This window comes from Linepithema humile, chromosome 6, assembly GCF_040581485.1.
Source record: "Linepithema humile isolate Giens D197 chromosome 6, Lhum_UNIL_v1.0, whole genome shotgun sequence".
Classification (NCBI taxonomy): Eukaryota; Metazoa; Arthropoda; class Insecta; order Hymenoptera; family Formicidae; genus Linepithema; species Linepithema humile.
In genome coordinates this window covers 26,292,136-26,307,461 of record NC_090133.1, presented here as the reverse complement: position 1 = coordinate 26,307,461, position 15,326 = coordinate 26,292,136, and the positions used below count along the sequence as shown (strand labels likewise).

Genomic DNA, 15,326 nt, shown 5'->3' with positions numbered 1-15,326 from the left:
TTTATTTTTGTGCTTTTAATATATGGAAGAATTTAAATAACTTCAAAAACTGCATTAATTATTTGATTGTATTTTTCGAAGATAAAAACTTCGTGATTATAATAATATCAAAACTACACATGATATTAATAAAATAATTAATTAATTATTAATTAATTCTTATATCATAAAGGGATAACAGCAATTATATATGATAAGTATACATTATTTATTTTTAGACGCAATGAGAGAATATGTCAGTCTTAAGATCTACACGCTAACAATTCAATATTTATTCTGCGGTACGATCGTATGATTTTTTAATGCCATGCTCGTTATATGAAAAAATATGAAGTATCACCCTCCACCGTAAAACCCCTATGACAATGAAATAAATATTTCCGGTGAGTTTTTTTCTATTTCATGATTAAATTGCGAGGAATTGTTTCCACAACCATCTACGTAAACCGTTCTTCAGATTCTAAATTATCTATCCTAATTTTAGAGAATATACTCTACTTGTGAAGCCCGTGTGTTGCTAAAATATAAGTGAAATTTATGACGAGAGATAACGGACGCGTCCATAAAAATTTTTAACGGTTAATTTCTCGTCTGATATTTTTGAAAAATAATACATTTTCTCTTAACGCAGAGAAGTGTTGAATAAAAATCCAAATATAATAATTATTTCAAAATTACAATGTTTTATGTACGCGACCATGACGACATTATCGCGATAACGTAAAAAATTAAAGCTAGCCCAATATAATTCGATTTCTTTCAAACTTAGAGAAAAGTCTAATGATGACGCGCGCGCGCGCGTATAATACTCTTAAAAAGGTATTATATATACCTAAACTTTTAATATATCGCTCATTTGCTGCAACAGTGACATAACTTAAAAATCACAATTTTCTAGAAAACAAGTTTGAATGTTTTAAATCGTTATAATTTGGTAAGAATATCATTTTGAAATGCCGTATTGGTATTGCCAAATTGATGTTGAAATGCCAAAATGATATTCTTATCAAATTATAACGATTTAAAACATTCAAACTTGTTTTCTAGAAAATTGTGATTTTCTAGTTATGTCACTGTTGCAGCAAATGAGCGATAGATATAGTATACATCAAAAATGATAAGTAGACTTAATCAAGCGAATCGAATACTATTTTCCGTGATGAGATTCGTGATGATGATGTGATGGCCAAGTGATTCCTGGACCCACCTTATCATTGTCATAAACATATTTAATTTTCGGATTGTCCCCGAGCAGATTCTGCCGGATCATGCCGAATATAGCTGACGCGAAAGCTATGTTGCTGATCATTCCAGCCATGGAGGCAGCCGCTCTGGCATGAGCCAAGGCCATTTGGATAAAGAAAGTTATTATAAAACCGATTCCGGGCAGCAGACTGGACATCTTCGTCTTCATCGCTCTTCCGAGATGTATCATCGTGCTTGTGATTTTCCGGGACAAAACATCCTCTCGCAAGCGTGGTAAATAGATCCTCAGTTCCGAGTGTGTATTCTCATCAGAGGATGATTCAGTGTCCTTGATTTTATTTTCATTGTCTGGACTCTCCATTTCCATAGAAACGCTCTTCACGAGTTTGTCCGAATACTTATCCAGCAGAGATCTGAGTTCGTTCTTCGCGCGATATTCCCTCTTGCGTTCTTTGTGACTTTCCGTGGCGTCTTTTTCGAGATCGTAGGTCACCTCTTCTTTCAACGGTATCACTTTCAGTTCTTCTGTGCTTAGTTCCTTCACATGAACGTCAGGATCGTTTTTCTTCAAATGTTCTTCGCTGAAGGCCTTTAATCTAGTTGCAAACTTTTCGTTCAAGCGAGTTCCGAAGAGTACGCCGAAAGCGTTGTAAGCGTCCTCGTTGAGGAACTGTGCGACGTTACCGTCGGCAAAATCCGTCGCGTTAGCTTTAATTTTATCTAGAAACATTGTGATTATCTGATCGTCGTTTATGGATCGCTTAATGTCCGCGAACTCGTCGCTCTCTTTTAGAAACTGAAAGTCCGCCTCCTGCATATCGTCAAGGCTCCTCTCTCTTTTTTCTTTCTCTTTCTTGATCTTCTCATTGTCCGGCCGCTGATCCAGAACTTCCTCCATGATATCACTGATAATTGTCAGGATACTCGGCAAGTTCTTGTTGTCTTTAATCTTTGTAGCTCTACCCTCGCGGAATCCGCCGAAACTGATACCGACCTCGCCGTTTCCGTAGCCTGTGATTTTCAAGAAACCCAAGTTTGTCTGAAATTTGTCCTCCATGGCTTTCTTGTACCAATCCAGAAGGACATTCTCCATGGATTCCTTCCGCGTCAGCAATTCTTTCTCGAAATCGCCCGTGGACATGCCGAAGAAATTTTCCACTTCGGTTTCGATCGACTTCGCGAGACTAGGTGGATATGCAGGCGCCGAAAACGGCAAGCCGACTAAAGATGGCACGTTGTTGATGAGCATCGGCCAAACAAAGATGCCCATACATTTCATGAAACTCAGGCTAAGTAAGCAGTAAAATACTCGTGAAAAGAAACCCCGACTCGCGGGGTCCAGATCCTCCGCGATCTTCAAAATCTCGTATTGATCGGCGGTGAGAGAATTTCTGACCGTGGCATTTAATGTATCCACGAAATATACCTTCGGATTTTTCTCCTTGGTATTCTTCTCCGCAGTATTCTTGGTTTGTGTAATATTAATTAGAAGCTGAAGAAACTCGGATTCTGTGATGTTCGGAAATATGTCATCCATTGTCGGCTCCGAAGTCTGCTCGATCTCTCTGCTGGTCTCGTAATAAGAATTTGATAATTGCTCAGCGCTTCTTCGTCTTCTTTCGTGTTTCTTGGGTAAATCCGTGGGGATAGATTTCAGCAATGGTCGTTCAATGTCAGACAACTGAACTTTCTCGTTGGAAATATCTAGTAGAATGCCTGATGGCTGACCAAGATATCCGGGAACGATGCCTTGATCACCTGAAAATAAAATAAAATTAAAGATTGATAAATTGAGAATTCAAAGAAAGAAATTATTTTGCATCAAACGGATAAGACTGATTCACCTACTGACGGAGTGTTCGCAGCTCTCGATACTCCACTTATCTGGTTCGCCTGCTCCGCGACTCTCGATTGAACCGGCTGCTCCTGCGGCTTCAATTCTTGCGGTTTCGACTCTTGCGGCGCGTCCGACAGAATTCCAAACTGCGGAGAACCAACGCCGCCCAAGCTAGGAAATCCTGGAAACTGAGGCAGACCTGAAATTCCACCCGGTAATGAAGGAATTCCGCCCGGAAATGAAGGAATTCCGCCCGGAAATGAAGGAATTCCACCTGGAAATGAAGGAATTCCGCCCGGTAATGAAGGAATTTGAGGAATTTGAGGAATTTGAGGAATTTGAGGAATTTGAGGAACTTGAGGAACTTGAGGGCCCTCGGCGAAAGGATTTCCCACTCCGGGAAAAGAGGGGATCTGTCCCACGAAATCAGGAAGCTGGCTGGGGAATTGCCCCGCGCCGGGAAATTGTCCCACTGGAAGTTGACCTAAACCGGGTATTTGTCCTCCACCAGGAATTGGAAACTGGCCTGCAAACAACCCGTCGAAGTTCGGCAGAGTTGGTGAGAATTGTTTCACAGTTGGCCAGGTGACGTGCTGCGTGCAGGTCACGAAGTTATTGTATCTCACGCATTCGAGCATGTTAGATACGTACGCGTGGCGCATCGAATCTGGTATCGCTTTTTCCGCTAATTTGACGATGTTCATTTCACGAGCGGTCAGAAGACTGTCTACTGCAAAATTATTTGCATCCAAATAGGAGTTTTCTAAACGCGGCGTCGATTCCTTGCTCAACAGATCTTTCAGCACATTCTCTATTTTCTCTTCGATCGTTTCTATCGCGTTTCTCATACTTTGATCATTTTCATCTGACGCCTGATTCCCCGAATATGCATTACGCAGCAGAATCGACGATACATTAATTTTCTTTCTCTGACTCTGCCTCTGGCCTCCGAAATTCGGGAAGTTCGGCAGCCTTGGGAAGAATTGCGCGATGGTCGGCCAAGTTACAACTCGAGTGCACTCGAGGAAAGAGCTCTCTCGAACGCAAGTGACCATTTTTTCTACAAAAGCTGGCCTCATTGATTCCGGTAACAGATTTTCCGCAACTTGAATAATATTTGCCTGCCGTTCCGTAAAGTACGCTCTGACTTCCGGCCTCGACGTAATCGAAGAATACACCGTGCCCGAAGTGGTGTGTTGTAGAGGTGTCAGGATCTTCAGAATCACGCTTTCCGGATGTTCCGAGAAGATTGGAAAGAATCTGGTGTCCGTGATGGTAACAGTCGCGTCTCCATGCTGGCCGACTTTGACGTCAGTTTCCGAGAGCGGCGATGGATCGGTAAGATTCTGAGACAAAATGGACTTGCTATTAACGGCTTGAAGATATCCGAAATTCGGAAAGCTGGGCAATCGAGGGAAATATTCCGATAGAGTCGGCCACACTAAATCTCTCGAGCATTCCAAGAAGTTGTTCTTGCGAACGCAATCCAGCATTCGATTGACGAAAGCAGGACGAGCTGCGTCGGGCAGCAAGCCCTCCGTTATTTTAACGATATTCAACTGCTGATCGTTAAGCAGATTGCCGAACTGTTGTGTGCTGATATACTTGGGACTAGGATCGTCCAGCACGTTCGGCGATGACAGCTGAACCGACTTGATGATGTTGAGAATCACCGACTCGGGATGTTCCGTGAATATCGGCACAAATCGAGTACCGGTTACGCTGATCACAGGACTGCTACTCTGTGGAAACTTCGTTCTGGAGATGATTTTCACGTTGGAATTCACGTTCTGCGATTTGTCCCATTCCTGCTGTTTGGCGGCCTGATGCAAAGTATTCTTGCTCTTCAATGATGTTTGTTGATCTTCCAGTTTTTGTGGCTGTTGATTAGATAAATCGGGAAATTCAGGGAGATTTGGAACGTAAAGAGAGACTGTGGGCCAAATAATGTTTCTGGTGCAGTTCGTAAAGTCGTTATTCGTCTGAAGACAAGACAGAACTTGAATAACGAGAGGTGCGCGTGCGGGAGGCGGCACAATGTTCTCCGCTAACTTTAATATGTTGATTTGCTTCTCGGTGATGGTCTTCAAAATTATTATATTTCCGCTGCCGACTAGCTGCGGATTTTCCGGCGTCGCTTTCAAGGAGTTCTGTACTTTCGTCAAAATTTCCGTGATTTTATTTTCCAACTCGCCGGATGCTTTGGAAGAAACTTCATTTCGGAGCAGTATCGTGGAGATTCGAGCGGGTGGTTCGCTTGACGTGGAATTACTGGTTTCTGCTGGAGGAGAGGGAGAAGTAGGAGTCTGCTGACCGCCACCTAAACCCGGTATAAACGAAGCAAAATCGGGAAAGCTCGGAAAGCTGGGAAAGTTCGGCAGATAACCGAAGAAACTGGGAAACGACGGTATCCAAGCGGAAAAATCTGGCAAGGAAGGTAGAGAAGGACTGAACTGCTTGACCGTCGGCCAAGTCGAATATCTGATACAAGTCAAGTAATTAAATTCCTGAATGCACCTCACGGTTTTCTGGACGAATTCCGAACGATACGAGACGGGAAGCAGCTGTTCGGCCATATGGATCGATAGCAATTGTTCCGGGGGAAGCAGAGCGACGTAAGAATCCGTGTGAGTGATGGCTGGAGACGGCGTCTTCAGCTGCTCCTTCAGAGCGTTATGAAGGATGCTCACGATCACCGCTTCTGGTTTCCGCATCCTCGTCGCGTCGGCCTCAACGACCTCCGGCAATTCGCCCGTGCTTTCCACAAAACTGGGAAAGGGAACGATAGGATACTGCGGATACAACGATATGGACGGATACCAGTTCGGATAATCCGGGAAGGCCGGCAATGTCGGATAGTACTGCTTCACCATCGGCCAGGCAAAGTACTTGACGCAGCTGAAATACTCGAATCTGCGCACACACGAAAACATCCTGTCGGAATATTCGCGACGTATCTCGGCTGGCAAAAGCTTCTCGCCCATCTGAAGAATCTGGAGCTGGCTGAAGGTGAGAAGCGAATTCAAGGTTTCGTTCTGCGGATCAATGTAAGTCGGTGCCAGATCGTAAGTGGCCTTTGATTCCAACGCGCCCTTCAAGATGGTGAAAACAATGTATTCAGGCGACAATAGCCTAAGATAATGAACGCCGCCTTCCGATCTCGCGGACTTTGCCCGATTACTCTGAAACAAGTCGATCAAGTTTATCTCTATCGGTAGATTGTTCAGATTCTGCTTGACCGAATCCGGCACATAGTTGAGAACGACGGGCCAAACAAAAATGCGCATACAGTTGAGGGCGCTGAGACCGCGAATGCATTCCGTCATGTTCTCCACAAAGGACTGCCGCTGTTTCGTCTCCACTAGTTGCTCGGCGCACTTTATTATTTCCAATTGATTCTTACTTAATTCGGTCGCGTTCAAGCTAGCCGTATACGTCTCGTTCAAAGACGATTTCCGCAATAGCATGATATTCTGCAAGGTCTCCAGTAGTTGAACCTCCGTGAATTTCGGGATGTTAGGAAGCACCTCGGTTGCTTGTTCTCTTAAATACTGCAGGAACGTCCTGTTTTTTATTTGATCCTGAAGCAGCGCGGCTTGATTTTTCCATTGTTGAAAGCGACTAGGCTCTGGCGCCAGAGATGGTTCGTCAAGATTCTCGCTTCGAGCCGATGCATCCTTCGCGTTGCTGCTGCGCTGACTGCGAACCTCCTCCTGCTCTTCAGCGGTAGATTTTTCTGAAATAAGACTTTCTTCATCGAGTTTTTCAGGCTGTTTCGCGCTGCTATCGATCGTTTCGAGAGCGTCGTCTCGTATGGATATTAATTTTTTTATCTGACCGTCTACGATCGATTCTTGCTCGCGACCAGGCAAATTGCGCTCTTCAGCATTTAAATAGACAGTTGAACTCTTGTATTTAGACTTACCTGAATTGGATAAATGTCTATCCTCTCTATTCGGATCTAGATCTTTGACACTGATTTCTTCTTTCACAGCCTCGTCCGCAACGTGTTCTTCTTGATTTTTTTCATTCTTGTTCGTATCGGCAAGCTCCAAACTTCGAAGATCATTACGTACTTCCTCGTTCACCTCATCGGTTTTCTCGATTCGCGCCTCGTCCAAATTAGGTTCCGCCAAATTTTCAACCTGTCCCGTCTCTTCCTTATTCAAATCTATCTTCTCCGCCTGCTCCGCACTCGCGATGTTTCCCAGATTCTCTCGAAGATTGGAAGGAATCTCTTCGTTTTTTTCTCCCTGTGATTTCGCTCCATCATCGTCACTTGGATTTGCATTCACATTTTTCACATCCGTCTGCGACTGTTTGGCATCGATCAATTTTCTCTGCTCGAGATCGTCCGTCTGTGAATTCGGAATATTCTCGGTGATGTCGTCCGATGTCTTTCGCTGGTCCTCGGTGTCGTCGAGCTCGACTTGAGAATCGAATCGTCGAATACCCTCATCCTTCTGCGCGCTCTGCACGTCCTGCAACACAGACTTACCAGGCAGAATCACATCGTTTCTGCGTCTCTTCTTCGCCACGCTACCTTCGTCTTCCGTTTGGATTTTCTCCGAATTTTCGACGAGTACGATTTTTTCTTCCGAGATTTTTCTCGCCTCGCCACCGTCATCTTCATCTTCATCGTGTCCTTTTTCTATCCAGCTTTTTCTACGCACTTGGTCCGCACTCTCCTTGTTCACGTCGGCAGGATCAGAGTCACTCACCTCCACCGTTTCCGAAATCTTGTCGTGCACTTGATCGGCACCATCGTCATCGTGAGACACACTGCGCGCCCGTACGTCGTGAAGGACGCAAAGCAGAAGAAGAAAACAGAGAGCCGACCGTGGCACAGAAAGTCGACTGGTGCTCACGGTTGACCGTGGGCGTCGAGAGTTGAGTGCTCTCATGGTCGCGGCCGAGAGGCGAATGTCTCGGCAACTTCTCAGCCGGTCTATGGTCAGCCATGGCACACGCATGGTGATACACATACCATCGCTTAAAGCACGACACTGGAGACCGCCGGCTGCAGCCAGTTCACGGACGAAGAAGCGAACCTGTGGATGAATAACAACCTGGCATTTCCATTTTTGCGGTGCCCCTCTACGGCGCCTCTCTTCCTCGAGTTGACGACGAGGACGACGACGTCGCCAGCCGACGAGTTCTCTGTCATCGACCGGTTGTATTTCCTGCGCGGAAATGACAATCATGGGCGTCGATCGTTCGATTTATGTGGACACGTACTTTTCGCGGCGTTGTGGCTCGGATAAATTATATTGTCGTTAAGCGTGATTTATGCCATCGATTATGCATCGTGAAGCTGAGAAAGTTTATTTACCTCGGATCATTGTAATTTACATAGGCGCACGAACGTCGAGCTGGTGCAACACGAAGGAGTGATGTTTAAGGAAAGGGAACGAGGAACATCGTGTACATAGTTAACTGCCCGGTATGCGAATTTTTGCAGCGCGATTTACTTGTGTACACGTCAACGGACGAACTAGAAAACGACCTTCACTGTCTACAACAGAAATCCAAGTCTCAATTAAATATTTTTTAGCGTCCAAACACGTAAACATAATTCTCCGTTTCGTAGCCATTAAAAAATGGTATTAATATTTCTATCGCTAAAAAATTAGGAAGAGATCAAAATATTTTTTCTCATAATTGTCTACATTGCGGAAATGTATTTTTTATACAAAAATAATATAAATGAGATACAACATAAAAATTCACGATCACAACGAGTGCAAGAAGAAACGCAAATTAATCGGCGATAAATATATGACAAACAGATTCCTTAAGCGGACAGGTGAATAATGAGAAGAGCAAAAGGAATGGAAGTCCGTAGATCTGGACGATGTTATACAAATAAAGACCAGACCAGGTTTCAGGTTCATGTTTAATACAGCGCTCGCTCGCTCCTCGCTCGCCGGTGTAAAGGGTTGAATTTTTAGTCCTTGAAGGAATCGCGACTCGAAGAAACAGCCAGGAAGAAGGGGCATCCTGGTGGAGGTGGCTGGAGAGCGGAGAGCAATGCATTTTTATCGCCGCGAATCTTATCTTCCAAGATGGTCGGCGCGATGCTCCCTACTTCTTCCCTCCCGTCACTTCTTCCGTACGGGATTCACTGTGCAAAGACGATGCAATAAACCTGTATTGCTTTTCTTACTTTACTGTCTGCCTTGCTTACGGTGCGTCCACAACGTTTCAAATCGATTTTAATACTTTAGTAACGACTGCTTCGCGCTATTAATTCTATCCTTGTTAGCGATTTTGCCACTCTAGATTTCTGTATTCTTGCAGTTTCTCTCAATTGTCAAAACTTATATTTCTCTTTCCGTGTCACAAAAGCAAGAAATATAAACAGTATTTTTTTAATATTTGGTTTTACATATTTACGAAACAGATGTATGACGTAAGTATAATAATGTCAATCGACGTTGAGTGTTGAGCGTATCGAGGTAAACTACAATGCCGATCAACGACCATAACTTTTCTTTGAGCCACTTACTGACCAGACCGTTAATGAATTTTATTACGCAAAACATTGTTCGTAATGTCTCGTTACGAGGTCAGTAAACTGTTGTTAAGTTGGACGCATCATCATTACTGTGCATTATTCGTTAAGCATGGCCATTATTGTTGCTACTTATAGCAGCATCGCATATATGTATGAATGCCTGTTAATGCTGTGCGTATTGAAATTTATGTAACAATGCCGAAGAGAAAACAAGAATACCTGGAAAAGTAGTTCAAAAATGTATCTACTTATTTGCGATAATGAATAAACATCTATAATGTTTTCACTGCGAATTGTGGAGCTTCGGGAGATTTCCTCGGAAAACCGCGATGCAATACATTCCTACTGCAACACACTCTTGGCGTTCAGCCACTCCTTTTCAAGGTGATGGTCATACATGAGCGTACGGTCGTTGCACGATGGCCGTGACAGTGACGTAAAAAGTGAAAGATGATACGTAAGTATTATCTATAAAAGGTTTTTTATTAACAATAAGATGTAATACCATTGAAGGGAAGAGTATAGTAAAGAACAAAAACTAGTAAACTAGTAACTTATATCACGAATTGATTATTAATGATCAGAAGTCGTAAAATTTAGAATGTACTCGTGACGAATAGTTGCGAATAAGTGAATGTTATAGCATGTAATTTTATGATAAAAAATACAGAACATTACAAAGAAAGAGCGTTTTGACATATTCCGGGTCGACGTTGTCCAGATTCTCTGAGGTGCGCGTAAAATCGGCACCGAAGGGGAATTCGAAAGAGATGCGCAGCGAGTCGATGCGCAGTGAGCGGGCGATTCTCTTTCGAGTTCGGACCGCTCGGTGCTCGTTGGAGGGAATCACACGGTTACTTGTGCGGGTCCGAATAACACGTATTTCGTGTAGTCCGTTGCATTGGTTCTGGAAAAGACAGAGGGAAAAAGGTCGATCGAAAGAAAGACGATCGGTCAGTGTCGATGAGGACGTTTGAGTGGTGGTAAACCGGTCCGAGAATGAAGGCGATTGGCCGCATCTTGGCGTGCGTGCTATTGGCAACTGCATTTGTGAAAAATGTGCTTACAGCGAATACCGCGAACATTAAATTTTCGACGGAGCAGAGTAACGAGGCTGTACGATCTAATGTTACAAGACTCGAGTTGGTTTCGAAATCGTCGCCGCTGAATTCTGACATCGAAGATCCTCGGAATATCCAAGATGACGTATTCAAGAACGAAGAAAATTACGGTAGAATATAATTTGACTTACATATGTTAATTAATGAAAAAATATGCAAATTACGAACATTTATGGTGATAGTGACAAGTAAGTGTGGCTTTAAAATTACCAACTATTTTACTAAAGGATGCTTGGCTTTCAAATCACATTAATAATATATATTATGTAAACTCTCACTTATTCTTATAATTATAATTCATTGTAATTGATACCGCGCACGTAGATATCATCTTTAATTATAAACATTTAATATACAGATTTTGGGCTTGAGGAAGCTCGCACTTTCGGACACAAAAGGTTCCAGCTGATGCTGATGCCGATGATGTACAAGATGGGAGCAATGATGACACTATTAATGGTCCTGACAGCGATATCAGTAAAGGGACTTATCGTCGGTAAGCATCGTTCCTTTCATGTTGCGGAACGGAAAGTGTCACCCGCACAAATTTATAACGGTATCGTGGACCGTCGTCTTGTGGACGACGTAGCCTGCATATTTGATTAGGTGATACCGTCGACCCATTTTCTGAGAGCATATGAGTACGGTATTTAAATGAGTGTTAGATTTCTTAGAATTCTTTAAAATAACTTAATTTTATTATTTATTATCACAAACATCAATATTTAATAATCGCAATATTAATAATTATTATTTCTAGAATTTTTATTTTAACAATTTTTGTTTTTTGAAACGTATTAATTTTTAGATCTTTTACTTCATAAAAAAATAATATTACTGAAAAAAATATTGCTCAAATTAATATACATAAATTAAAATTCTATTTTATGTTTTTTTATTTATAGGTCTCATATTGCTGGTGCTTAAACTCAGCGCTTTTCTAGCGAAGTTTCATACCGGACACTCAGCATGGTCTCCATCGCAACCGATTCATGTTCACGTTCATAACAGTTTCCCTCATGCTCACGCACAAGCGTATCATGGTTGGATACCAGCGAGTGGTCCCGGTGATGAGGATCACTATTATTACAAAGGATAAATCACATATAAAGACATATGTTCGAATCGTAAATAATATATCACAAAGCCATAATGAGGAAAGGTCGTAGTAAAGCGATAGTCTTCGGTAGAGAAGTATAATTTATATAATTGTTTTAGTAGTCCTCATTTCTCTTCGATTTGTTTAGATAATATTATTAATGTTTAATTTTTATTGAATCTAGACATTAAAATTTACAACAATCGTATTCTTCGCCATACAAATCAAACTATTTTTTGAAAATTTATTTGTGTGAAAAAATATCAATTTATTTCGAAATTTATAGACGATTTTTACACGTTAATTAAACTTTACACTGTAATAACAACGACTTCTTTGCATATTTTGTAAATAAGTTACGAATATACCAAAGGAATAACTTATGATATAAACTTACCACAGAAAATAATGAATCAGATTTACTTTTCTAAATGAGATCTAAGTAGATTTTTACAATACAATAAACATGTAATTATTTATTAACATTATATTTTATAATATTTACATTACACATAAAATGTGCCACATAAGAGCCTTCAAAATACGTAAACGAATACTCATTCGAATACGTAAATAGTACTTTATGAACACTGCATGGTGAATTAGAAAATACAATCATTACCTTCATCAAATAGCAATCATATAGAAAGTGTTAATTTGGTGTGTAATTATGAGAATATCATATAATGTAGGACCAAATTTTCATACCAAAACGAAGAATAGCTGTGTAGAATTAACTGTTATTACCTCATGTTATTAAGTTCTAGAATAAATTTATTATTTATGTATATTATTTATAATGGCATATTTCGTAATTTATTGTAATATATCTATAAATTATTTGAGTATGTTGTAATATATTTTCGTACAAATGTACGTATTTTTAAGACATGTTTTTGTTACGAAAACCGAGAAGAAAATATATAATTTATTGAAAAAACGATCTCTATGAAATTTTCTATACGTAGATTATCAAAATTGATATATTTACCAGCGAGCGGTCACTGTAGCGAGTCACTGACCATATGCATTCACATTACGGCTGTTCTAAGTGTAAATAGCGTTCTCTAGACCCAGTTTTCCCGCCTTAGTGGGGTATCTGAAGAACAAAAAAGGTAAAATATCTTTGCTGCGCTCCGCATAGCACGATGCAGTCTGCATGATACACGAATACGGGAACAACGCGCGGCATCCGCGTGCGAATCCGGAAGAAAATCGTGCGCGTAAAAGTTTCTCGAAAAATTTCTAAGTTTCTAATAAAGTGTAATATAAATGTATAATAATTGTGGAAATTATATGAGTGTGGATCTGGCACTGTATGTAAAATCTGTCTTTACGTAACAAGAATAATATATTCAAAATATAAAGTAAGTTATACACAAAAACACTTAAGCAGCGTTATTATAACTGTATCTTTTTCTCAAACTGTTTTTCAGAAATTATTTTTCAAAAATATAACTGTTAATATTTGTGAATGTGACACAAATGTAATTCTTGAAAAATAAGTTATTTTTCTAGAGATAATATTGTAAATAACATTTGTTGTGTAACATTTCAGATCACATAAATCTGTTGTAAGTTCGAGAAAATGATTGGAACTAAATTAATCATTTGCATTGTTATCTGGTTGGTAACGTTGTCAAAATTATTGACACGAGCCGAGGAGAAACTAAACAACTCTCAAATTAGCCTTAATGAAACTCAAGGCTTAAATATTTTCCCAGGAATCAAATTTTTCTTGACAGACGGTGAAATTACTGTGCACATGCGAATTTATGACCTACTGCAAGGTATTTACAGTACTCTTTCTCTCTCTCTCTCTCTCTCTCTCTCTCTCTCTCTCTCTCTCTCTCTCTCTCTCTTTCTTTCTATTTATTCTCGTATTTTGTTTTTAAAGAAAATTAAGCGCATTTCTCTGCTTCAGAAGTGGCAGTGGAGGGTCGAAGCAAAGAAAGGAAGAATATTTTAGAAAGACTCAAACATATGATGATGATGACGCCAATTATTATGCAGGTTGCAATTTATTGTTGTTTAACATTTTATATTGAAAAAAATAATGAAATATATAATAACACATTGTCAAATACTGTTTCAGATACTTTCGCTGCCGGGCGCCATAGCGTCCATCAAAATGTCACTTTTGAAAAGTCTTATGGTAGCGCAATTAGCAATTGCAATTATGATTTATAATTTAATCAAAAGTACGCAAAGTGAGGAAGTAGTAGTATATCAGCCGCACCATCACAAACATTTTTATCACAATTCCCATTATCACGACAACGAGGACGAATGGTTCGGTAGATGAATGCTACACGAACAAGTGCGACAATAAAAACAATATATATGTATATTATTGTAAGACTAGTTTCGATTTTGCAAAGCAATACACTCGAATGTACGAAAGACATCTGTGATATACCATCGCAACAAGGCAAAATTAATTTATTAAATTATTTATACATATTTATACAAATTATATTAAATTATCTTATATAGATCAAAATACATTTTATTATTGATGCGTCTATACAATGCGATTTAACGATGTTAAAAAATATATAATACACTAATTACTCGCCAGTTGCATGCTCACCTGCCCGTCTTTTACTTCACATTGAGCCGCGTGTCGGTCAGTACGATATCAAGATGTCGACTGACCTACTTGAGGTCTCCACATAACGGCATTTTGGTCCAGATTTCCGTAGATGTTCAGACGTGCCCATTCAGGTTTTCCCATTTCTCTCTCGGTAAATTCGACATCGAAATCGAAATTAGAATTCTGACGCGCTTCTTGCCACGCGATGTGTCATCAACGAAAAACGCTCGTGGCGATGGGAGCGCAAACACCGGTTTCACACGCGAACAAGAAAGACATACACGCATTAAGACGAGTTTTAAGCGTATATTGAAAGTTTCGTCAACGGCGCATTGAATCCGCGGGAGGTTTCGGTATTCGCGAAGCGTATACGTGCTAGAAACCCACCTTCCGCGCGCGGTATCGTTAGTATGCCACGATGAACATTGTCCCTAAATCGACACTTCGCCATACAAATCAGATCGGTATGCCGTTTTCTAGACTACAAAATGCACGTTGCGCGAGGTACACGCGGGAAATAAGAATTGAGCGTTTCCTTGTCGCGAAATGCTTGAATCAGGTAAACACCGATGTTACGATCCTACGTGAAGGAATTTGAGATCCTCCATCGATTCGATATTCCACGATCTAATTTCTAGTTTCAGCTCGTTCTAGATTGCAGAAAAGTCGAACAATAAACGAATATATCAGACTAGTCTAGTCTGTAGAAAATTTGACTAGTCTAGAAAAACATTTGTGTGTGTGCAATTCAATACGTAAATTAAATTTGTAATTTACAAAATTTTTAAGATTTAATATGAATACAATCGCATTGTATAGAATTATACAATATTTAATTACAGACTTTTAGATTATAATAAAATTTTTTTCCCACTTTTATGTTTAAGTTATGATATTTGACACTTTCTATACGTTTAATTAGGCAATAATTAATTGCATGGTGACGTGCT

General features: G+C 40.5%; 3 protein-coding genes across 4 annotated transcripts; 2 read left to right on the top strand and 1 right to left on the bottom strand.

The window, feature by feature from the left end:
* Positions 1–125: 125 nt before the first annotated feature.
* Positions 126–8,262, bottom strand: LOC137000582 (uncharacterized). 2 transcript variants are annotated; one of them, XM_067357619.1, is made up of 3 exons: positions 6,969–8,262; positions 3,051–6,779; positions 126–2,964 (listed from the first exon to the last, which is right to left on the bottom strand). In XM_067357619.1, exons 1-3 carry the CDS (start codon positions 8,245–8,247, stop codon positions 1,148–1,150), a joined length of 6,825 nt encoding a protein of 2,274 aa, XP_067213720.1. In that variant the 5' UTR covers positions 8,248–8,262; the 3' UTR covers positions 126–1,147. The 2 variants fall into 2 exon arrangements, with proteins under 2 accessions (XP_067213720.1, XP_067213719.1); XM_067357618.1 differs by having other exon boundaries at positions 3,051–8,262.
* Positions 8,263–8,379: 117 nt separating this feature from the next.
* Positions 8,380–11,781, top strand: LOC105677079 (protein apnoia). The gene is made up of 3 exons (XM_012375445.2): positions 8,380–10,791; positions 11,040–11,177; positions 11,587–11,781. Exons 1-3 carry the CDS (start codon positions 10,560–10,562, stop codon positions 11,778–11,780), a joined length of 564 nt encoding a protein of 187 aa, XP_012230868.1. The 5' UTR covers positions 8,380–10,559; the 3' UTR covers position 11,781.
* Positions 11,782–13,353: 1,572 nt separating this feature from the next.
* Positions 13,354–14,663, top strand: LOC105677080 (uncharacterized). The gene is made up of 3 exons (XM_012375446.2): positions 13,354–13,570; positions 13,705–13,793; positions 13,876–14,663. Exons 1-3 carry the CDS (start codon positions 13,369–13,371, stop codon positions 14,083–14,085), a joined length of 501 nt encoding a protein of 166 aa, XP_012230869.1. The 5' UTR covers positions 13,354–13,368; the 3' UTR covers positions 14,086–14,663.
* Positions 14,664–15,326: the final 663 nt, after the last annotated feature.

Excerpts from the sequence above, each read along its gene's own strand:
- LOC137000582 (XM_067357618.1), bottom strand. The coding sequence starts at position 8,247 with ATGATTGTCATTTCCGCGCAGGAAATACAACCGGTCGATGACAGAGAA. Across the intron at positions 2,965-3,050 it reads TGCGAACACTCCGTCAGTAG|GTGATCAAGGCATCGTTCCC; the intron begins GTGAATCAGTCT and ends TTTTATTTTCAG.
- LOC105677079 (XM_012375445.2), top strand. The coding sequence starts at position 10,560 with ATGAAGGCGATTGGCCGCATCTTGGCGTGCGTGCTATTGGCAACTGCA. Across the intron at positions 10,792-11,039 it reads CAAGAACGAAGAAAATTACG|ATTTTGGGCTTGAGGAAGCT; the intron begins GTAGAATATAAT and ends TTTAATATACAG. Across the intron at positions 11,178-11,586 it reads AGTAAAGGGACTTATCGTCG|GTCTCATATTGCTGGTGCTT; the intron begins GTAAGCATCGTT and ends TTTTATTTATAG.
- LOC105677080 (XM_012375446.2), top strand. The coding sequence starts at position 13,369 with ATGATTGGAACTAAATTAATCATTTGCATTGTTATCTGGTTGGTAACG. Across the intron at positions 13,571-13,704 it reads AATTTATGACCTACTGCAAG|AAGTGGCAGTGGAGGGTCGA; the intron begins GTATTTACAGTA and ends TCTCTGCTTCAG. Across the intron at positions 13,794-13,875 it reads TGACGCCAATTATTATGCAG|ATACTTTCGCTGCCGGGCGC; the intron begins GTTGCAATTTAT and ends ATACTGTTTCAG.